We start from the raw sequence: 24,612 nt of genomic DNA, 5'->3' as shown, positions 1-24,612 counted from the left end.
CTCAGCCAGGCAAAAGAAAATCATGAATGCAAAGCCTGGAAGTTTGGCTTAACTTTATATTGGCCTTCCATTGATTCATTTGTATTATCCAGACCATTTTAAAACTGGACTTAATCTTATAATACTAGAGGACAGTATGGTTATTACTGATAAATATTATTATGCTTAAATGAGAACTATGTATCACATTTCTCTGTCTTCATGAGTTCTTTTTGGATGGAAAACATTCTAGAGCAGCATGAGATTCACCTCAAAATCATTGAGGATAAGTTCTTCAAAATTCTGGTTTGTAAGGCTCAGATACACAACTTCACATATAAAATGATAACCTCTGAAATAGCTGTTATTGCCCAGGAACAAGATGTTACAGTAATGATAGTTATTTCCATAAAAATATTAATTAAATTTTCAGTATGGATCAAAAAACACTTTTAGGAATTATTAGGAAAAGAATACAAAACAAATTAAGAAGTATTGTTGTGCTGCTGTGTAAGTTCTTGCTCATGCTGTGTGTGTGTGCAGTTCTGGTCTCTTAAGAAAAAGCAGAATTGAAGAAGGTGTAAGAGACAACAAAAATTATCAGTTGTATGGAGTGGCTTTCGAACTGGGATCAATTCATTTGGCTGGCCATCACCAGTTAGGGAGAATTTAGGAAGGACATAATAAAGGTCTATAAAATCTTCTGTGGAATGAAGTAAGGAAATAGGTTTGTCACTGTTTTTTCTGAAACAAGAAAGACAGAGAGAGTGCTGGTTGAAAAGAAAAAGAGCTGGCTCCTCATGCAGGTTGGGTTCAAGCTAAGGAAACTCTTGCCACAGGAGGTTGTGGATGATAAAAGTTTGCATTAATGCAAGGAAAGACCAGATAAGTTCATGAAAGACAAGTCTGCTAAGGTTTCCTACATTCACAAACATTGCTTCTGGCTCAGGATGTCCCTCAGCCACAAGCAGGTAGATGCTGGAAGAGTATTTGGGGAGAGTACGTATGATACAGTGAATGATCTCAAATGAGTGTTCAAAGCTAATTGCTTCTAAATGTATGGCACCACAGTCATTTCTATTTGTTAGGATCTTGTTTAAAGAAAATATTACAGATATGATCATACGTGGATTGTTGCTCATTTGTTGAAAACTCCAAGACAAAACTTACTGATGTGGGGCTTCTTTTATATTCTGTTCCTTTTCTAGTCAAAGATACCAGAAATCTGCAAGAGTCATGAATTTTCCCTACCAAAAGATTGCTTTCTTACTAGATCCAGAGCAAAGAAGCAAAAGGGTTTTGTTAATGAAATTAACAAGTTAAAATTGTCAGTAGAACTTAGCAAGAGTATTATATATTTTGGAAGCAGGATTAACATACATACAACAATTCACAATGATGTTTTGCACTACTTTCAACAGAAAATTCATTGCTTCGCTATATGAGCAATGAGAAAATAGGTCAAGAAGACTACATGTTTCAAAGGAATAGCAAAAAGGATACTGGGAAAAAGTCAAAAAAGAAGGGAGACAAGAGTAATAGTCCAAGTCATTACTCGCTGTTGCCTAGTTTACAAATGGACTCATTGAGACAAGAAGTCATGGGCACACCTGGACCAGAAACTGCTTTGTACCACGTGAGTAAAAATAACATTAACAAAAGTTGTTGCTCTGTGCTTGTGATGAGAGACTGTCTTGTTTTTATAGTGGTGTTGAAACCTTTTTTTGACTGCTGCTGTTGCACTGATTGCTGTTCTTTGGACAATAACTAAATCTCAAAAAATATTTTAGAATTCTTTATTTTGCTGTTGCAAATGTGGGATGGATACCAGTGTATTTATCTCTTTTAACTAGAAAATGTCATGTTTGAAATGGAGGTATCTCTGCCTTGACTTACTTGCCATTGATGGAAAGGGAAGAAGCAGCAGTTTCCAGACTGGCTAGAAACCTTCTTTCCAGCATCTATGTCACTGCTATATGCTAAGTCTTATCAGACAATCCTTTTACTACAGGTACTTGAAAGGCCTGATAAAGGCAGAAAAGTTGAGGGAGGCATTTATTTTTCCTTTGAGGTAAGGGAAGCCCTAATGCACGTAACTCTGTTTAACATATAGCCCTCAATAACTCAAGTAAATGTGAAGGAAGGGATTCTGATGAATAGGATGTAAAAGGAAAATTGCAGTAACTTGCTAGTTTTTAAATGTGTCAAGAAAATGGAGTTTAAATATCACAACATATTTTAGATATGATACCACCTTTGCCCTATAAAAGTATTTACATTTTTGACCTCAGTAAAAGATGTCATTATAGAAGAATATACACACAGTAACTGTACAGCAAAATAACAGAAATAATTGAAATTGTCTTCATATACTAACAAAGAGTATGTAATTTAGATTGCCAGTGTCTAAGGGAGATGTCAGTGTGGGCTTCTCAGGAAATCTGCTGCAGAAAACTGGCAGGTGGAGCTTCACTGAACCTTTAAGTTTTAAAACATCACTACGAATTATTGCATTATAATTGGTGTAGAATAATTGACACTAATGGAGCCTTTACATCCTTTTACACCATCTGAGTGCTTGATCCACTGGCTTCTAAAACTCCTTAGTGTGCTGCAGTGTATAGGTGAGTGATAAATTTCAGAGAAGATGTCATTTATTACTAAAAGTATGTGCTTGTGGTGCCCTTTAATTAAATTAGGTCCCCAGATTCAAGAACTGCTATTCCATTTCTTTTTCATTTGTAGTAACGTAGGTATGATGATAAACATTTTTTCTTACATTATTATTTCCAATTTTAGTTTTATGCTCTTTTTGTAAGTTGGAAATCTGATAGTGGGGAGATTTCCATTTGCAAAGGCAGACTGATAGGCAGTGTTTCCCTGATACATGAAGCCAAAGAGGTTGCAAGTGTCCCCAGACTGTCCTCTTTGTAATGTCTGCAGTCTTTTCTGGAAGGAATCTAATCAGTGCAAGAGCCCTTGATATCAAACAAACAGAACAAAATAGAAAAGTTATTTGTACAACATGACTTTCCACTCTGTAAAGAGCAATGTGGTAAATTTGCAACACTTTCCATGTTTTGAAAGAATACTCGTCTCTCAGTAACATTTCTTTGTTAGTATACATTAAATTCCTGACACTGTGCAGTGAGAAAACTTTTTTTTAAGGTGCCATCTTTGTTTTTCCTATGTTTCCTCTATTACGCATTATGTCTAGTTTCCAAATTGTGTACAAAAAATAAATGATGTACACAGGAACTGGAAGATTCTTCAAAATTCTGGTGTGTAAGTTAATGAGCAACAGCAAACTCAGAATTGACAACCAGCATTTTTTATGTACTTTGGATACCTGTCCACAAAACACCTGAGCTGCTAACACCACAAATTCCACGAGTGTCTGCTAATCCGTAAAATATATATTTTGTTCATCATTACTATTAAAGGATGTCTCTCTCTATAATGCCATTTAATCTTCAGCATCTTTTTGGAAGTTTAGTGGGAGCTTATTTATTTACAAAAAAAAATAAAGGTTATCTGTTCTTCAGAATACAAATCAGTATTGATCTGGTATCTGGCTTTGAAATAAAATGCATGAAATAAACAGAGAGAGGAAGCTTGGGCCATTGATTTGTCCTTGGTGAAATGGGAAGAAGCCCTTCACAACGCATTTGCAGCCCTCTGCAGCTGATTATTGCTGGTCCTGTTGCTGGGAGCCACCTGGCTGCCACTGTGCAGTACAAAACAGTTCCCTTTTTGTGGTGATGGCACCCAAGCCTACTCACTTATGAAACCCTAATCTAGTTTGCAGATGGGGCTATATGTCTTTGCCATATAGCAGAGCCAGGAGTTTTGTAACAAATTGGACATAACTTGTATTAAAGTCTTAAATAAAGAGTGCAGTGAGCAAATAAAGAACATATAGATAGATAAAACACAAGGAATTAATATCTGACTGCAATACAATTTTATTAAACTGTAGATAACAAATAGGGCAATGAAAATATACTTTATGCTCAAATTGCAAACTGCATCTTAAAGATCACAAAAATGTGATTTAGAAATTATTAGGAAATACTTTTTTTTACAAGTATCAGCTACCCAGTTTTCACAAAGACTTTGGATTATCTGTGAATGGGAGCCTCTGGATCAGCATGACTTCTGTGCAGAGGAATGGTGGTAACTCCAAAAACTGCACTAATAGTAGGGAAAGTGAATGAGTTTTTTGATTTGGGTTTTTGTTTGGGTTTGTGGGTTTTTTTTTCAAGAAGTCAATGTTTTCATCATGCTAGAATATCAGATGAAGAGAGAATACTGTGACTCTCTGCGTTGCATACCACAAGCCAGTGGATTTTCCTGAAGTAAATTGCAGCTCTTACCAGGTGGCTGTAGTTGAACTTGTACCTATAATGCCTCATTTTTATTAGGTCCCAGTACTAGAGAATGCTCCACCAGCCTTGTTAACTAGTTACAATCCCTGGTTGCCCTTGTTGGTAAAAGTTTTCACCTGTTAGCCTGTTTACCTGGCTTCAACATCCAACTTTAGTTATAAATGTACCTTTATTCTCTAGGTTTAAAGGTCTCTTGTTACCAAGTTTTGTCTCCCAATACAGGAATTTACAGATGATATTCAAATCACTTTGTAACCTTCTCTTGCTTAAAAGAAATAGAATGAGCATCCTGGTTTGTCATCAGAGGGTATTTTCATATCCTTTCATCATTCTCATAGTTCTTTCAACTTCTCATAGTTAATGCTAAAGTATCCTAAGCATCCTTCCTAAAGTATGTATGCCAGAACAGGACATAAATTTCCAGGAGATGGATAGAAAGGTAATATAACCTTTCTATTCCTGTTCACTAACTCGCTATTTAAATATTTAAAGGACTGTTTACCCATTTTAACCATAGACTTGGAGTGGGAATATGTTTATTACTTGGTTTTGGTTTTATTTTTTCTGTAATGACACTTTTCCAAATCACTGATTTTCAAGACTGGTATTCCCAATCTAATAATTTATATCTTGCATTCTTTGTTCTTTAATATATAACGTTGTGTATGGTTGGCCATGTTGTAACATACAACTTCTTGGGTATGCTTGCTGAATAATCTAAGTCTCTGAAGCAACCATAAGTATGAAATACCAGAGACTAAGGGCTCTGGGCCCTCAAATTGGGTCCCTGTGATTACCAAGTCTATAAAATGGAGTACTGAAGCTGCAGGAATATGGGGTCTGCTGCAGAATGGAACTACTGAAACCCTTATTTTGAAAGTATCTTTTTAATATGCATATTCTGTGAAATAAAAAAAAACCCACACATTTAATTTTTTTTTTCTCTGTTTTCTTTTCCCTTTTTTCTGAATTCCCTGAAATAGAAACCATGCTGCTCACTCAACATTCAAGTTTCGTGTCATTCACTGGTCTTTGATTCTGTGTTACCTTTATTCAATGATGTTTTCATTCTTTTCTGAGCCCATTGATGTAAATGTTAAATAATTTTGGACTAAGAAGGCATCCCACTAGTTAGTGATGAATTCCCCTTACAATTCCAGGCCTCTCTCCTTTTGAATTTTGCAGCCATTGACATGTGCAGGCTGATTACCTTTTTACTGTGAAGGTTTTCTGCAGGAAAGCAGCTTTTACAATTATGCTGACTTCAACTCCTTGCTTCTACTGCTTTTATACATGACTTTATAGAAAATAAAAATCTTTCATCAAAAAACTACACTGATTAATTATATTACCACAACAGAAATGATATGTTTTTGTCTTGTAAACGAAGTGGATGGCGTTAAAAAATTACCATGGTAATTCAGGAGCGTGTGTCTTGTTTATTTGCTAAAAGAATTCTGAAAAATTCCAGCAGATTCAAATTGTTGTATTCTGAAGTGTTCACAAGAATGTGGCAGTCTAGCATTTTCCTGACTGTCAGTATACTAAATTTGCATAAAATCACTGGTTTTAACAATTTTGTTTATATCATTGACCTGCCATTACAATCAAAAACTCTGGTCAAGGGAGCATTTCAGTTACGGCCTTGAAAAGTGAACAGTGGTTACTTGTGTCCACTGAACGTAACTGATGTGATAGCTGATATAATAGCAAAAGAAAAAACTAATTCGTGTTATGTCTGTGAAGTAGACACAGACTTGCATCCACTTACGGTATTTTTTCAATCCTCACATACAAAGTCTCTTTACCAGTTTGCTTTGTTTTGTTTCCTGTTCTAGAAAGTGTTTCCAGCATAGGTTGATTTCTAGCCAAGTTGTTGTTTTTGTATTCTATTTTTCTTCCTCAATATTGCAAAAGAAATACCCACAGAGTGTTAATGTTTTTATTAAGCTAAGGCAAACTGTTTGAGCTGTTGCTAATCTAGTGTGCAAGCAGGTGTTCAATGTGATCTATTACTGTAGATATAAAATGGTGCAGTTAAAATTGTCTTGGACCTTTGGGGCACAAGAGATGAAAGCTCTGACACATGATTATAGATTTTTAATTTTGTTATGTTATTCTGTATAGGAATTTCCTTTGTACGTTGTGCTTTGTTTTCATTGAAGGAAAATAATATGGTTATTTAGGAGGGAGATAGTGTCATGAGTCAAAAGGAGTTCCGCATCAGGTTAGTAATAATCTGCTCCTATCTGGATCAATACAACTTTCCCCTAGTCTAGAAACAGCATTGCTATGGGAAGAAAACATTGCAGCTTATTGTATATAGTAGGGAGTTGTACAAGAAAAAGTAACCTTGCTTACAAACTATTTCCAAACCTACACCAACAGACTTATATTATTGACCTTGTTCCTTCTTCCTTCCTGCACCCTATCCCGTTGTATTTTCTAGGGTATGCTCACTTGTTCGTAGGTATTAATCAATACCTAATGACTTGCTTGTCATAGGAAAAGTGGCAAAAAAGTAACAGCTTCTCGCTTTGCTGATGACCAGCCTATTTAAAATTGTTTATTTAATTACAGTAGTTTTCTTGGTCATTTTATTTGCATTTGAAAATTAAGTTTAGTAGCAAGATGTACCACTTAAAGTCTGTACATCTGAACAGGTGGCTCAGGAACGATGCAGGAAACAAAGGAAGGATTTGTTCCATAGGGATTTTGCTGAATCTACATCTGTAGATAATGTACATATGCGCTATCTTTAATGTTCCAGTTTTACTTTAAATAAGAGAGGAATAAAATAAAAGCCATCAGTTAGAGGTTTTTTGCTGCAAATTCAGTGAAGTTGGTGCACCTTTGGCAAACTTATTATTTTCCACTTTAGCAATGTGTAACTACCCATGTGGTTGGAGTGCAGCTCAGTGACTCTTAACTCACGTAATTAATTTCAGCACGTGCTGCATTGAGCACCTACAGACAGCTAAGCACGCTCCTTTCTACTCTGCCAGTGAGGACACTGAAGCAAGGACGATGAGGGATTTGGCCAAGGTTACAGTTTCAGTTGTCTCCCTCTGCCAGTCCTCGTGAGGTTGCTGTACCAGTTCAGCTCAGTGGGTTTGCTCAGCAGAGCTGGTGGATCTGCTTCAGTCTGGGCATGTAAAATTTCAATTGATTGCTACGTGATCTTATTGAACATACTGTAAGTGAAGAAGATTTGCTTATGGACCTATTGCAAAAATCAGTTTTTAGCTCATAAGAGAAATTGGAAGGAGAGACTAACTTATAAGAAAAATAACTTTTCTACTTAAATAATGTATATTTCCAGATATTTATTGCATATCCCCCCCCGCGCCTGGGAAGAATACAGGAAAATGCTTTTTAAAAGTTCAATTCAAAATGTATGTATTTAGGTGTTCTCAGTGTGGAGAAGAATTTACCAAGAGCTTATGATGTTGAAAACTTTGAAGTCTAACTCTACTTAGGTGGTTAATTTTCTCTTACTCCTCCTATTCTTCTCTGCAGAAAGGCTGAAAGGAAGGAAAAAGAGAAGGTACTTGAACATAAAGTGCCTACATTTTTAATGCAAATTGTTGAATCGAATACATATATATTTATTTAACCTTTTATATTGTAATATTCAGTAACTAGCATTTAAGAAAGTGCAGAACATATGCATATTCGTTTCCTAATAAACTTGTGCACAAGCTACCCATCAATTTCTTGAACAAATTTGTTGCAAAAATCTTCTGAATAGAAATGGCATCTAATAAGCAGTGTATAGTGGAAAACTATTTACCAAAATAAAGCCCAGAACCACCCCACAGAAAAGCTAGCAGTTTATTATAATTGTAAGCATCACAGTATTTAAAGAATTTCTCTTTGGTGCATTCTTGTTATGGATATTTGTAATTAAACAAAAATAAGTTTGTAGAGAAAAAAAAATGAAAATCAATTACACAGATTTTAAGTAGGTGTCTGAAATGTAGAATGTACCATTACAACAGATGGAGTTAGTACATTTTCTACTTCAAAATGTTTGAAGTCCAGCTATGGCAGTATTTAAATATCAAGGGTTGCTTTTCCTTTTTCTCCTTCCTGTTTTCACAATTGTCTATAGTTAGATTTGAAATTACTATAGAATAAAAGTCTAGCAGTTGATATCAAAGTCCAGTTTAACCTAAGTGCATAGTGAAAAATATTTTTCATAAGTATTTCCATAATTTTTGTTAACATTTAAATTAGTATTGCTTCTTCTCCATGGTCTTTCATCACTATTTAAATATTTGTGTTAAAATAATACTGAAGCTTGCAGAATGATTACAGACTTACAAGCATCGATCATCAGCAAAGGAAATCTTAAACTTATTCTTGAAAATGTACTTGTAAGAAATACTTGATTTAAAAAATTGTTTAGTCTGGAGAAGGAGAGGCTGAGGGGAGACCTTATCGCTCTCTACAACTACCTCAAAGGGGTTTGTGGTGAGGTGGGTGTTGGTCTCTTTTTCCCAAGTAACTAGTGATAGAATGAGAGGCAATGGCCTCAAGTTGCGCCAGGGGAGGTTTAGACTGGTTATTAGGAAAAATTTCTTTACTGAGAGAGTGGTCAAGCATTGGCACAGGCTGCCCAGGGAGGTGGTGGAATCATCATCACTGGAAGTGTTCAAAAAATGTGTGGACGTGGCACTTTGGGACATGGTTTAGTGGGCACGATGGTGTTGGGTTGATTGTTGGAGTTGATGATCTTAAAGGTCTTTTCCAACCTTTATGAGTCTGTGATTCTGTGAATAGGCTTATGAAGTTATAGCATAATCTGATTTGGAGTTCTTTTAAAAGACTCAAAGTCTATTCAGAGACAAAATTGCTGGTAAAGTGTTACGTGTAATGCAATGCAGAGTAGAATAACCAATTTTCCTGTGAAGGCATCATGAGCACCTAGATTGTATACATTTGTCTTGTCAGCTTTCTCTAGTATAGTTCAGGTATAGAAGGCCTTTTGCTCTGAAAGACAATTGGAAAGAACAATTGAAAAATTCAGTAAGGGCGAGACAGGTAAGAGGGAGAAACATAATGGAAAATTCTTATCTAGTGCCTTTATGAGTCTGAAACACCATCATGTTCCACAGCCACAATCATCCCATTGGCCATAGGCAGCTTTGAATGCCTACACATTGGCACGTGTTGGGTTTTTTTCAGTTGAAAGCTCATGGTTTTATGTATCTGATTCAGACAGAACAGCAGCATCTGTGATGTTCCTAAACTGGAATAGTGGTTCCAGCCTTCCAGCCAGCTTCTTCACTCCAAAAAGAAACCATCTAAATGATACTGTATGCATTCCTTCCTTCGAATGCAGCACTTTATAAACGTAACAAGCACAAAACAAGTAATAAAAATAGTAGTTATATTGTTAAAATCACTGTAGGAACCTCATCTAGGCCATAAGTGAACTTCATGGCATATAAAACAAACAAAATGGTGAAACAGTTAACCAATAAGCAAAATACGCCTTACTCAGTAAGGTACTTGTGGCAACTGGAAGTGATTGGGATAGACATAAGATTGTTGTGCTAAAAGGTAAATCTAGATATTCCACCGGGGTTTGGTAAAAATCTGGTCTGAAATCAATCTTCTACATTTCTGAAAGAAAAGGCGAAAGAGAAGCAGCATATAAATTCCTTGCTAATGGAAGATGGCATTGTGTTATTTTTAGACTTGCACAATCAACATAGAGGAATAAAGAGGCCATCTGAGTCTAGTCCTCTGCTATTGCAGTTAATCACCTTCATTTAATCCTACTCGGGTATGTATTAAACTCCACATTGAAACATGGTATGAATTGCTGTTGCTAATAATGAGACCAGTAAAAGGTGGTAAACTGGGTGAATAGATGGGCAGTTGTCATAATTCTAAGAAAAATATTGGACAGAAGGGAGGAAAGAGAACAGAATTAAAATTAGCCTGCCAGCAAGAGAAAGGCATCACCCCTAATGACTTTGCTACAGAAAAAAATCCAAATGCCTCAGAAACCACTGTGCAAAGTGGATAGGGTAGTATAATTATGGCTGGGGGGGACCTCAGGAGGTCTGGTCTTTGGCTCAAAGCAGGGCCAACTCTGAGGTCAGACAAGGCTTCTTAGGGCTTTGCCCAATCAGGTGTTGAAAACCTCCTGAGATGGAGACTCCACGGACTTGCAGCCAACCTGCTGCACTGCTTGGCTGTCCTCATGGCAAAAAAGTTGGAGGTGAGCAATAAAACAGAGATTTTAGCAGTAGCTGGGGGGATAGTAGCTTGCTCTTATTTAAGGCACAGTTTCTGTTGTTTCATTGCTGTTTACCTAAAACCATCTTGTGAAAGTGCCTCAGTAATCTCACTTTTGTTTTGCCAGTTCTAGACTCTCAGTCCTTTCAGCTCAAGACTGAAGAGAGTGAATGTGCATATGCAGCTTTTATACTTGAGTTCTGGTTAAGGATACATTTTGTGAAATAGTAGTATTTCATCTCCTTAGGAGGAATTGCTAAGTTCTTTTATTTATATGGAATAATATCTGCATTGTTCATGAGGAATATTATTCCTGTCACAGATGAGAAGAGAAGGCTCCAGGGAGACCTTATTGCAGCCTTCCAGTACTTAAAGGGGGCTTATAAGAAAGATGGGAACAAACTTTTTAGCAGGGCCTGTTGCAACAGGACAAGGGGTAACAGTTTTAAACTGAAAGAGGACAGATTTAGACTAGACATAAGAAAGAAATGTTTCACAATGAGGGTGGTGAAACATTGGCCCAGGTTGCCCAGAGAGGTGGTAGATGCCCCATCCCTGGCAACGTTACAGGTCAGGTTGGACGGGGCTCTGAGCAACCTGCTCTAGTTGACGATGTCCCTGCTCTCTGCAGGGGGGTTGGACTAGATGGCCTTTACAGGTCCCTTCCAACCCAAATGATTCTATGATTCTCTGAGAGAATATTTTCACATATGCATTGCTTCTCTTTGAAGGAAGCAGTTAATACCATGGATTTTCTCTTATTGGGGAAGTGGTTGCCCAAATGAAATTTAAAGGTATTGAACGTGGGAGATTTTACATCCATTTCTATATACTCTGTCATTTTTATTAAAATCCAGAATTAACTATTGCAGCAAAGCAAAATGCTCTAGAGATGAGGTAAGATTGGTTTATGGGCCATCATGAAGCACAGTTGGAGTTTTTTATTGAAAATTTTTATTTTAAACTTTTTCTATTACCTTCTTTTTTGCATCTGACCATGTGGGACAAATTGGCCTGTTATAATTTCTTTCCATGACGAAGCTGGGGATCTCTTTAAAAATGAGAGTTACTGTAAAGGTCATCTAGTCCAGCTCTGTCAGTCTAGATTCATTCCTTACTGCGTATAATATAATGCTCTGAAAGTGTAATTTTATGTTGTCAGGAGATGTAGATCTATAGACTAATAAATATCCTAGCTCAGAACATTTGCTAATTTCCTTTCACGTCCCCATTCTGTATGTTTTCTGCTATCTATTTCAATTAATCATTCCTAGTTGTATCCTGCTTTTATTACCTGATAGAGGACTTTTGCTTTTGTGGGTATTAACATTGTTTGTATACCAGTAAGCTACGTTACCTGTAGCTGGTACAATCACAATAGCACAGCTGAGATTTTTTTTTTTTAATGTAGAATAAGTGGCTTCGTGCCTCAGTTATTCCCCTTTGATAAAGAAGAGATTAAAAGCCGCATAATGTAGCAGAGAAGTGTATGTCAGGCATTGCGCAGAGGGCACTCAGCATGAGTTATCACTGCAATATGCCGGGGAGTGTCACATCTATGAGAACTTAGATCTAGGTCCTGACTTCTCAACTGGCTCCTTTCTGTACTCCTTGCTGCACAAGGAAAAGGGAGGTGTCAGGACTATGAAAGCAGTGAACCAAGGATGCTGGCTGGCATGCGTCATGAAATTTGGTGTTCTAAGAATCTCGTACTGAGTGGTGGAAGTGTTGTTTAAATTAAGGGAGTGCAGATGCCCATTTCAGAGTACTGTTTTATCAAAATGCTTTGGCGAGCAGCGCAACTGTTTCTGAACAAGTGATTTTTTAAAAGTAGTGGTTTTGACTCTGCAGGAGTCTCTGCCCCATTCCTCTGCCCAGCTTACACGGCAGTGGCCCCTTGAGCCTATTGCTGACATGTAATGTGGGAGATTGTATGGTTGCACCTGGGAGGAAAATGGCTCTTTGCAGCAGTGCGGCTCCTGAACAGAAGCTGTTTTATTAGGTGTTTCTATTTTACTGGAAAGAAGTGCTTGTTGCTTAGTGCCTGATCTCTGAGTCAGCCAATCATCTCTGCTACTGTGCTGTGGAGGAAGAAAAAACTCGTATTTTTCATATAGAGATAACTGCTTTTTGTCCATTTCTCAGGTATATGTCTTTGCTTTCAGATTAACCCAAGTAGATAATATTTCTAACACTACAGAATTCTGACTTTAGGATGAAGTGTAAAACTAATTTTGTAATCTGGTTCGTACCCATAAGGTCGCTATAGCCAGCACAATATTAAAAAGATCTAATGTTATCTTTCCCCACCTTCTGAGAATTGCTGTTTCATCTTATGGTTAGAGGAAATTTTACTAAATTCGAGAAAGTAACATGACTTTTATCCTGGAATGAACCAATATTTTTCTATCTTAATTCATAGATGCAATGGAAGAATATGGTATTAATTTTAACAGAGTGTATAATGGCTGAGGTACAAATGCTCTTTCCCTCATTTCCCCGTGGAAACTTCCCCTCTGTTCAAGATCCTGTTACTTCTGTAGTCAAGAGCTACCTGAATTCAGCCCTGATATGTAACTATTACTACAGCTATTGCTGCAAGCTATTCCTGGTAGCGTGGTGCAACAATAAAGAGGCACAAAGCACTACATTCTGGAAATGTCATTTTGGTCCTGAAGGGTACAAACGCTGAGAAATATCCAAAACTTGGAAATTATTGTAAGGACATATCCTTAACAGTAATGTAACCAGTAGAAAAGGTTTATCCTGATGCACAGTACTTCTTAAAAGGAGAAAATTTGGGTTTGTATGTTTTATCTTCAGGAGATGAGCAAGTAAAGCATTTTGGTGGTTGTAATTTGTCTTGTGCATCTCCTTTGCTAAGACTGCTTCTTTTACACACAGCTGTGCACTAATTTCCCGTTTCACCGAAGCCTTTGTAAACTCCCTAGCTCCAGAAAAGTACAATTTTCTGTTTTATTGATTTTTCACCAAACACTTAGTATTTTTGAAAGTCAGAATGAGTTTTCTGTTTCTTTCACTGAAACAATATTATGGCCAAGTGCTAACAGAGAATAGCTTGCAAGAGTGTATCTTCCTTAAAGCAAAAACCTGTTTCCTCAGTTCTGCTCTCAGTCATAAAAGAGCACCTGCATCCCCAGCACAGTCAAACTGAGCAGTAAGAAAGAGATCATCCCGAGGGACACAATCAGGAGTGTTGCTAAATGTCCCTTCAGGAGGAGCTCTGCACATACTCTTTTCATTATAAGCAAGCACCTAGGTGTTGTAGGGGGACATGGGACCTTTATTTTAAGATGATTTTTTATCTAGAAAGATCATGGGCCTGATGCAAGATTTTGTTAAGCTCTAAGGGTTGATTTCCATAGTGTTTTACAGTAGTTCAAGTTTTCTCCCCAGAAGGTCCGGGATTGGTTCCATGCTGTGCCACAGATCACCTCTCTTATCTAATATAGATGACTTGCAGAATAAGTTTCTTAAATCCACTTGGATAGTCTTATTGTTTTAATGTTTAGATAGACATACAGAGGAAAACCTACCTTTCCCGTGAAGAAGACAAATTTTTTGAGCAAAACCAGATTTTTCCTGGAGGAAATTGCATTGTTTGACAGAGATTTGTTTGACACAGATTTGTTTGATTGACTGATATCTGCTGGAGGGGCAACACAGCAGGGCACAAGCAATGCACAAGGCTTCTGGGGTGCATATGGGGTGACTTATCTCAGTGATACTTTGTGAAAGGACAAGAAGCAATGGACATAAATTGAAATACAGGAAATTTCATGTAAGCATAAAGAAAATCTACTTTTACTGTGAAGATGGCTTAACTGGAGCAGGTTGCCCATGGAGTTTGTGAAGTCTTCATCTTTGGGGATATTAAAAACCTGACTGGACACAGCCCTGAGCAACCTGCTCAAATTGACCCTGCTTTGAACAACAGGGTTGGATAAGATGATCTCCAGAGGTGCCTTCCTGCCTCAGACATTTTGTGGTTCTTTGACGGGTCCATTCTCTTCAGTAAGAGTTGAAACTGGGAATTACTCTGGGGTAGAAATCAAAATAAAGGGTTAAATACTAGCCTGTAACGGGTAATAATTAAGTTTCTTTTTCCTTCTTAAATGGATGCAGTTGAAACATATGAAGTGATGGAACAACTGATCTATCTTGGACTTTTGCCATTGTAGAATATGTATAGTTTTTGAACCCTCCCTTTCTCTCTTAGATTACTTACTGTCAATAAAAGCAGTGTGGGAGGTACCAAAATTACATGTTTCAGAGTAGATGTAGAGCAGAAGAATGATCTCAGAATAAATTATTCTAATGAACAGCACTTGCCTAGTTTAACTTTTTATCCTCATTTGCTTCAGGCAGCTATGACAGTGCTGCAGTCCTTGTTCTGTCAGTCAAAAAGAGTGTGGGGGAATATGAAAACTCTCATTTAAATCTGATGTTGTCCAGAAGTTTTACTGCTTCAGTATTTCAATTAAAGAGTCCTGAGGCTTAATGGCTAAGAAAGAAAATCTTTCCCTGCTGGTAGAAAGCAGAACCCCTGTATGTTATTCATCTCAACATGGCCTGAAGATTTTTTAAAAAGTTTCAATTTTTCTAAGTTTTGCGTGCATTACGCTAACAACTTTGCACAAACAATTTGCACTAGCTTGTGCAACTGCAAATTTGCATCCAGGTAATGCAGCATGTGCCACAGGCCCCCCCCCCAATTACAAAAAGTTTAGCAATGCGAGTACGAATAAGAATCCCTGAACAGAAAAGTTGTGCTTGCTGTTACATTTCAGACAACCACAGTTCTGTCCTTAGCTAACATATTCTTCTTGGATAAGCAGCTATAGGAACAGTTGTATGAAAAGATTAGACATTGTTCATATTATCAGCCCTTGTAGACTATGTAATGAGGAGAGCATCCAGCACAGGTCACAGAGGCAGCTAAAAGTTGGCAGCTTCAAGGTCTCGGGGTGCATTTTTTACAGTAAAAAGCTCTTAGCATATTCCTCTTAAGACATGTACTGTTTCTTTATCCTGGTGGTCATTAACAAAATGGATGCATTGGGAATTCATGGTCAGAACTCCAAAAATACGGGCGCCCAGTTAGAGCTGTGACTGTGCGTGATAGGTGGCATAGCCATGTACTGTGGATCTAGTACTTCCCAGAAGCCTTTCATAAAGCTGCTGTGGGGAGAGAAGGACTAGGAACACAAGTAGGGCCATTGGTTGTCAGGTAAATGTAGAAAATTATCTCATCTGAAATGCACTTTTTGGCTGCTGCCAAGAAAACTATTGCTTTGCCAACTTTTGCAAATACACATTCATTTGGCCTTTGTATCGAAACACCTTTCTGCAGTGCCAAAAAAGCAAAACTAAGGGAGGAGGAGGAATATAGTGTGTACGATAACATACCAACCCATGGATTCTGGGATCAGTTCTTCCAGTGACTGTTAATATGTTTGTGTCTCTCACAACCCATTTGACAGAACCAGTGATTCATGCTTCTCTCTGTCTGAGGTACTTGCCATTTAAAAGAGAAATATCCACAGGATATTTAGTATAATGATTCTGCCTTACTTGTTGACATTATTTTGTTTGTACTACAAAAACTTACTTTTAGAAGTCTGTTTATATATAACGTTCATACTATGTTTTAGTATTAAATGTCTTTGCTAGAACCTTAGTGAATGCTATCCTTTTAAAACCAGATATGGTATTTTTATTATAGAGTGTGCTCAAGAGCAGAGCGAGCTGTGCTGGGAGGGAAGAAGTATCTGTTACCAAAGCACCAAAAGTTCAAGATTTGATTCAATAAATTTTGCATTTGGGAGGCGTGACTGAAGGTTTCAGCATATTGTTAATCAACTGTAGCATCCTTTGTCTGTAAATCACTTTTCAATTCCAGCTCACCATGGATTTATGAATTACTCACATATGATGACTGTTTTGTCATCAGCCTGTACTTTAACATAGGAAATATTTCTGGATCTGCTTTCATAAATTCACTGCTGTGCTTTTGTATTAGATTTTCTCTCACAGGGACCATCCCATTTACTGTATTTGCATTTTACTTATCCAGAGTGAATCCCTGCTTTTAGAAGGGTTGTGTAAACTAGAGCTCTTGAAGTATATTAAAAATACTTTATTCACAACTTAATGCCACTTGGTACCATTTGTGGGCAACTAAATAGTTGTAGCCACAGAGAAATCAGAGCATGTTGAATGTATGAGAAGTTCAAAATCCAGAAGTAAATAAAAAATGAACAATTATTCTACAAAATGTAAGAAGAAAAGAGAATAGAGTAGAATTTGGAATAATCTTAGAATTCATGATTACAGGAACACTGTATGACCTGACAAATCACATGTGCCAAGCATGAGATTTTTTGCAGATACTCGTTCTGTAAGCAGTCTCTGAACCCCAGTCAACGCGCAAAATTATTCAAACAAGACAGTGAAGTCTTTGCCTTCCTAAATAGGATCATAACTTAAAGCATAGTCTTTCCTTATCCCACTATTTAGCAGTTCCCTTATGAGTGTAATTTCATGCATAGATGCTTCATTTGACCTTTAGCCCTGGTAACTGATTCCTTCAGAGCATGAGGTCATGCCTCATCTCCTCTCTCCTATACCGGTAAAGTCCTGTGTGGCCCAGTTTCAGCTCTTGTTCTAAAATCTGCCTTGCAGATGCCCTGTGTGGACTCACCTAGCTTCAAGACCTAGCCGACTGTAAACAGTAATCTTTTTGCTTATTTGGAGGTCTAAACATAACAACAGGTCAATAGCTGCTCTTCTTGTAAAAAAAACGCAGTTATCTGTTGTAAATTAAATTCTCTGCTGCTTGGCAGGAGTTTTCAAACTTTCTGAACTGCCAGAGGTCTTCTCTCGTCACACCTTTTTAATATAGTCCTTGAAAACTGTTTTCCACAAATATCTATGAAAATAATTAATACTATCTATCATTATCTCTTAATGGAGACTAAACAAGATGGTAAACAAAAAAGATTTTGGCAACATTCTCTGTTGGGAGTACCCTTAAGTATGAGTTCCTAATAGTGACAGATAGTGTGACAATGTAATATAAATAGCTTTAAATTTTTCTCCATTTTCACTCTTCTTTTAGCTCTGAAATTTTGGATCTCAAGACACCAAGTGCAGAGAAACATGTATATGTGGTGTATCAAAACTGTGAAAACAGAACATTGCCAGTGTTCTCAAAGTATTGAGTGTGAAAGATCAATCAAATAATTGGCAGCACTAGCTTTCATTTTTTTCCACATACTACCATTTCCATCTGCAGCAGAAAGTTCCAGTAATCAGAAATGTTACAAGCTACTCTGCTGAAACTAGAGAAAGTTATCTTACAGTGACAGAGGAGAACTGTCTGACTGTAAATAGTTCCTTGGTGTCTAAACTTGCAGCTTGAGAAAAATTGGATTTGACTTGAGCTCTCTAAAAAACTATAAAGATACCTGCCGTTTTCCTTTCCAATCAGACTGAGCTCAAATTCAGGTAGAAGAATTGGAGGTTATTATTTCCATAACCTGGTTCTCTCTTCAAGCTTTACGAAAATGAGTGAGTGAAAAATCTCTGAAGAAAAGTGAAGAAACAAATAAGTACTTGAAAGAGGATTTTTTATGCTGTGAAATTTAGTACTAATTGTTATGGCCAATCCAGAACTTCAGAGAAGCTTCAGTTATGGTCTTTTTGTGGTAGACTTCCAAATTCTGTAACCATGAAGGGGTTCATGTGACTATTAGAATATATCTATTTTTTGGACAGGGATATCATGTTCTGTGGGTCATACATGGAATTTATATTAGATTTAGAGAAGCTCTTATATAGCAATAGTTTGACCCCAAATCTTTAGACTTCCTCCTCAGACTCTTGAAGTTTGTCAAAATAACCAGTCCTCCCAAATAAGTAGTTTTGATAACAAGTTTACTTGTCTTCTACTTTTATTTGAGGTTTACTTGTCTTCTACTTTTATTTGAGGTATCAACTGGAGTAGAAATTTTCTAACTTTCATCATAACATAAGTTTTATCGAATATTCATCTCTCCTGATAGCAGTTTCACTCCAATTTAATATTGGTATTAGAAGATCAGTTTGTTAAGTTTCCTATTTGGCATGAAACAAATAAATGAATTGAAACTTAAATTATTTCACACTTTTATTTAAATAGGTTTTTCCAAGTAGAGAGCTATCAAATTACTATGAAGTAGTTCATAATAAATACTCACATTTTCAGACTTCTGAATGTTAATGACTAACTTTTCAATCTTGCTTCCCTTCTGAGCAAATACACAGGAGGTGTGGTACTAACCACGAATGAATACTTTGTCCCAAGAGCTGAAAGCAGATAGAAACCTGGGTAACTGAGGATGAGAGAAAAACTGCATAGTCTCATTTCTTGAAAATTTTGTGTTGTACATATGAAGATGCTGATGCTTGATTGTGTGCATGCAGATACCGATAATTATACCATCTATATGTGATTATTTTCTTGCTAAAGGATCAAATACAGTTGTAGGTCATTGGTGACCTAGTTTGTTAGTGTGAGTCTCCACCGGGAACTTTTTTGTTATGTAGCTGTATTACTTTGCTATAATCCTAAAAGGATGGAAAGGCATACCCTAGGGCAGATTGCTATTTACAGCTGTGCAGTCTTCTGACTGCCTTTCAGAACTCTGTCAATCATTTTGAAGAGTGTTAAAGTAAATATAACCCACATAGCAAGTTTGGAAATGAACGGTTGCAGGAAGAGAGGAACTGTACGGCTATTCCATGCACAATGAAATCCCCATTGGCTGATGTGATGTGCAGCTAAGCCCTCAGAAAGGTAGGGCTAGAGGTAGGCTAGCACCTTTGTTAAAAACAAAAAATCGAACAAAAAAAACAAACGGAAAAATAGCAAAAATCCCTTTAATAAATTATGTTTTGTTCCTCTTGAAATACATGTGCTTTGGAAGCTGATGATAGCAAAGGCAGACATATATATACCTAAAAGGTTTCTTTGATAATCTACTTAAATGTACATTTGTCAGAGGGCTTAGTTTAAGTGTATTATTAAATACAACAAGCTCAAACATCACATATTACAGGAGAAAATTATTGCATTAAAAAAACTGAGGCTCAGGGTATTCAAGGGAGTTTTGATATATGTTAAATATCAAGTGACACCTTGCTTTTGGATAATAGAAAGCTTTGCTAATTGTATTTTGGGTGACTGGAAAGCATATAATTCAGAGTATGATAAAATAGTTTCAAATTTTCTTCAGGAATGACAATTTCCATCTGAGTTAAGATATTAATCTATTTCATCTTTTCAGTCTTGTTTCCATTTTATTTATTATTTTGAGTTACTAACAACTGTCTTTAATATAGAAAGCTGTTTTCTATTTCATTTCATGCTTGCTCTCAGAATTAGTGGGAGAGATGAATTCTTGGAAACTGGGACAAGATGTATGTGAAAGCAGTTTCTCAAAGCTCAAGATGTATCAGAATCAAAATGCAGTGAACATATGTTGAAATCCGGCCTTGTGGGTGGGTAATTAAACAGTAACTTGCAGAAAACTTGCTTTAGTACAACTAAATTTCTGGCTTTGGTGTGAATCCATATTTTCAGGGTTTGTGGCATTAAAAAGAAGTATTTATATTATTTCCATATTTGCCACATCACAGGATTAAGCTGTAAAAAGGGAAAAATTATGGTGGCCAACATTAGAACAGGTCGCTTAAAGAGGTTGTGGAATCTCCCTCTTTGGAGATAGTTGGCTCTTGTCTGGAGATTACCCTGAAGAACATGATCCAGCGTTGGCTTTGAAGCAAGCCTTGCTCTGAGCAGGAAAAAGGACGTGACCTCCTTCATCATTCTGTGTTTCTAAACAGCACTGAGAAAATGGCATTAAGCATGATCTAATAACTGGGAAGAGGCTGCAGATTGCATTTGATGATTTCCTAAAAAAAAACAACAGAAGAAGCATTTTTAGATTTCATCCTCACTTGGGTTTTTTTAGACTACATACCATGTGAGTTTGAAACTGAGTGTTCACTGGCTGATGCATACTGCTGATACATCTGAGTAAAAAAAAAAAAAAGCTGGTGCTGTTTTTGCAATGGACAAACCAATTGGAAGCCTGAAGTCTATGTAGAATAATCTATCTACATAATCTATGTAGAACAAAGTGTTAGCTACAATCACTGAAGTCAGTTGAATAGTTCCCAGGAACTTCACTCAGTTGTAGATTTTATCCTTCATTATAATTTAATGAGCTAATTTAGAATAATAACAGAATTTAATAAAACCTTTCTATTTTGCAATATGACATAATGTATGGAAAAATGGCTAGGCATCTAAATTACATGCTGTCTTCCCATTAAAAACTGATACTCCTTCATTACCTTTTCTTCCCAAAAACTGACTCAGAAGTTGAGAGGTGCGAGCTCACATTTGCAGGTTCAATTTTCAGACAAAACATTTAAAGAGAAGGCTTTTCACATTGTTCGCACCTGCTTTCAGAATCACTTATAGGAAAACCGAGCGGTTTTCCTTTTCTGTTTTGTCACTGTGAAAATATTAGTGCAGAAAAGTCAAGCAGCAGAATGAAATTGTCTGGGTTGTGAACTGAGGAGTGCTAAAGTTTTGGGTTTGTGCACATGTGTGTTTTTTCAACCACTTTGAATTAGGTAAGACTTTCAAAGCATGTAAGAGGGAGTTATTTACACACTTCTGCACAGTCACTCTTATTCCTGGGCCATAAAGATCTCTTAGTCCTACGCAGGTCAAAATATTTCATGTGACGTAAGTTGGGATGGTGTTGCTGTCTTGGCTTGCTGATTGAATTGATACCGGTAGCAGAAGGAAAAAGACAAGAGCCAGGGAATGAAAACAAATGGGCTTTTTTCTTCCCAGTGGAGGCCTATTTTGACCATCTGAGGTGGCAGTACAGTTGAGTAGCTTTCTTCATATATGGTCTACAAGGAATCAGCACAACTACCGAGTCCGTTAGTTTTTTATATTACACTTAATTGTCATTGTATTGCTGGTAATTTGTCCCCATGGACATGTTAGTATTTGCTGCTTGAAAACATTTCAGCAGTGAGGAGAGACATCCCTTGGAAGCTGAGCTTCAGCCTCCTGCATGTGAGCTCAGGTGTCTGTAAAGCAGGGAGTAGAAAATAAAAAGAAGAGCAGCTCTTTGATTTGATAAGGGAGCCTTGTAAGCTGGGGTGAGGGTTTGTCTTATCTGCTAGGAACAGGATTTGCGCTTACAGGGCTGTCAGTGCTTTCGCTTAGATTTATTTTTGTCAAGTGCTGCAAAAGCTTTGATTTTTGTATTGATTCATTGGAAGCTGAAATAATAACTTTTAATACTCAGACACTCTAACGTGGCCTTTTCTTAGTTTCAGCACTAATACATTTGTCTATCTTTATAGAAAACTAAAACTCAAAACAACTAAAAACATGACTTTAAATTTTAGAGTGATTAATTGCAGAATTATTTTTTTAATTCACTAGAGTGATCGTGATTATCTGAGTCAAAGTTTTCTAACCATAAAATGTGTTAATATTTATTGCCATTTTTCATAAGCTAGAATCTTAAGTAAAGGAGTAATTTCTATCCTGTCTTATTGCCAAGACAATGGTTTGGTTCATGGGAGTGGATCAACTGGAGGGAAATACCTCCAGTCAAAACCTAGCAAAAAATAAAGTGTTTTCTATTTCAGAATATTTATTTAGGAGACATCTTCCCAGTTGTGAACTAGCAGAACTTTATTAGTGTCTTTAAAAATATTAGACCCATTTCTGAGCAAATTTTCTGATGTTCTGAGGACCATTGTATAATGCCTTCACACCTGCATTAAGCAGTGTGTTAATTTCATATTTGCATATTTATTTCAGGAAGACCTTAATTAAGCGATGTATTAGAAATGCATGGGCTGTGTAGCTTCAGTATCATACTAACCAAAGGGAGACATTCCTTACCTATTAACAGAATGAGAGAAGAGCAACCATTTTAGAGAGAAACTTCAGTTGTTTTGGCAAATTAATTTGTGGTCTATTTTAAGATGTTTCACTGTGTGCGTTTGCTTTACAACTTACGACCAGATGAACTAAAATTACCAATTTTTCCTAGGCCTAAGAAGTCTGTTGGCTGGCGTTACTTGGTGATGACTTCAGTGTTCGCAATGTTACACTTCTTTTATGATAAGGATGTGGTTGAATATAAACTGTATTTTCACTTCTTCCATTTTGATTTTCTCATAGACATTTCAGCAGTCTTCTCTACAGCAGAAAAGTAAAAAGAAGAACAAAGGTAAAAATTAAATTTGTTTTCCTGTATTGGTAGGAAGGGAATTGCCAACATTAATGTTTATGGTATTGCAGTATCTGAGGAACTAGAACTTGTCAGCTCCAAGCCAATGTTTAGTTCAGTTGATCATGCTGAGAAGGTGTTAGTCCATTACTGTTGTCTCATGGTTTCCTAATGCTCCTGTATCTGTATATATCTGCTGGGTTTGGGGTTTTTTTGAATACTTAGACTCTAGCCTCTTTGGGGCCAGGGCTGGTTTTTCAAGCTGTGTGTATGTAATGTCTTACTGCAGCCCTTATTCATTGCCTAAGCTGTCAGGTAATTTATATCATAGTAAATTGTTCTCCTTTGATTTAGAAGTACAAAGGCCTTAGGAACTGTTCAGTTGCAGAAAGAGCTGCAAAGAGAGGTTTCTGAATACCTGTGAAGTACTTACATAGTTGTATTTGGCAGCAAAGTGTGAAAGTACATGAATTTATATGCTGTGTGCTTTAATCTGCTGTGAAGTACTAACTTGTTGAAAATAACAAATAACCATTTTTCTTATTTTTAAATAACTTGCTTTTCTCTATAATGCCTTCTCTTTCTGTGTTGCTCTCTCTTTTTGTCTTATCCATAGAGTATGAGTTCTGTGAGGTGCTGAGCATGGTTTGTTTTGGTTTTTAACTTATCATGCCTTACATAGAATTTGTGGTCGAAATAGAATGTTTGTAATAAGTTATTCATGGCAAATTGAGGTTGAAAAATATAACTTTCTTAAGCAAATATACAGTGCTTGCTGGCTAGCTGTCTTGTTGATTTAGTGGAAAAGTCAAACACTTTCAACATCAACTCGTCATTTTCAGCTCCTATTCCTGGTAAAAGCAAAAGACGGATCTCATGTAAAGATCTTGGTCGAGGGGACTGTGAAGGCTGGCTTTGGAAAAAGAAAGATGCCAAGAGTTATTTCTCCCAGAAATGGAAAAAATACTGGTTTGTCCTGAAGGATACATCTCTATATTGGTATATCAATGAAGAGGTAAGCATCTGTGCTCACTGTCTCAGCAAATACCCTGTGTAGTGCTGTTGTCGTGATTTAGTGAGAAGCCAGTGCTTTGAGTGCTTATATATGTGAATAACTTTATTCATCCAAATAATCATACTGAAATTACTGTTAAGTGCCTGAATAAATTGCCATTAAGGTCTGGACATATTTGGTCCTTCAAATTCACCTTTTACTACAAGGAGAAATAACACACTTTCCTGTGTCCTACTCTCACCAGTTTAGAATAAATCTATTCTCAAATCATTGAAAGGGAAAAGATAGTTATTTAATCCTGTCGTTCAGGCTTAGTCATGGGAGCATAAACTTTGATGATGTGCTGCCTGGTGTTCCTTGTTTATCTGTGCTGGTGAAATCACCAAAACCTCTGGCAATTAAGGAAGATACTTTTGTTTCTTAGTTGTGTTCTCCTGTCATTCCTTTTTTGTAGCTTTTGATATGAATTCAGTGCTCATATATGCTGAACTTAAGAGTGCCGGAGCGGCTCAACTGAATTGCACACAGTTTTGATTGTGCAACATGTTCTGCATTAGTACACATTTATTTATATCAGCTTTAGCAACACAGCTTTTTGCGAGTGAGTTAGGAAACCTTAATTTTAAACCCTATTAGTCTC

The 24,612-nt window shown here is 36.8% G+C and overlaps 1 protein-coding gene across 4 annotated transcripts in view; it reads left to right on the top strand.

Moving 5' to 3' along the window:
- The window catches only part of CNKSR2 (connector enhancer of kinase suppressor of Ras 2), a gene marked incomplete at its 3' end in the record, with an annotated part of 223,906 nt that overhangs the window by 144,414 nt on the left and 54,880 nt on the right, over positions 1-24,612 (top strand). For all 4 annotated transcript variants that reach the window (XM_082012335.1, XM_082012334.1, XM_082012333.1 and 1 more), the window contains 3 exons: positions 1,401-1,615; positions 22,909-22,957; positions 23,800-23,972. In XM_082012335.1, coding sequence (XP_081868461.1) covers positions 1,401-1,615; positions 22,909-22,957; positions 23,800-23,972 — 437 coding nt within the window. The remainder of the gene's footprint in view (positions 1-1,400; positions 1,616-22,908; positions 22,958-23,799; positions 23,973-24,612) is intronic.

Source organism: Phaethon aethereus (assembly GCF_964289735.1).
Source record: "Phaethon aethereus genome assembly, chromosome: 1".
Lineage (NCBI taxonomy): Eukaryota > Metazoa > Chordata > Aves > Phaethontiformes > Phaethontidae > Phaethon > Phaethon aethereus.
This window is presented reverse-complemented; position numbering and strand designations above follow the sequence as displayed.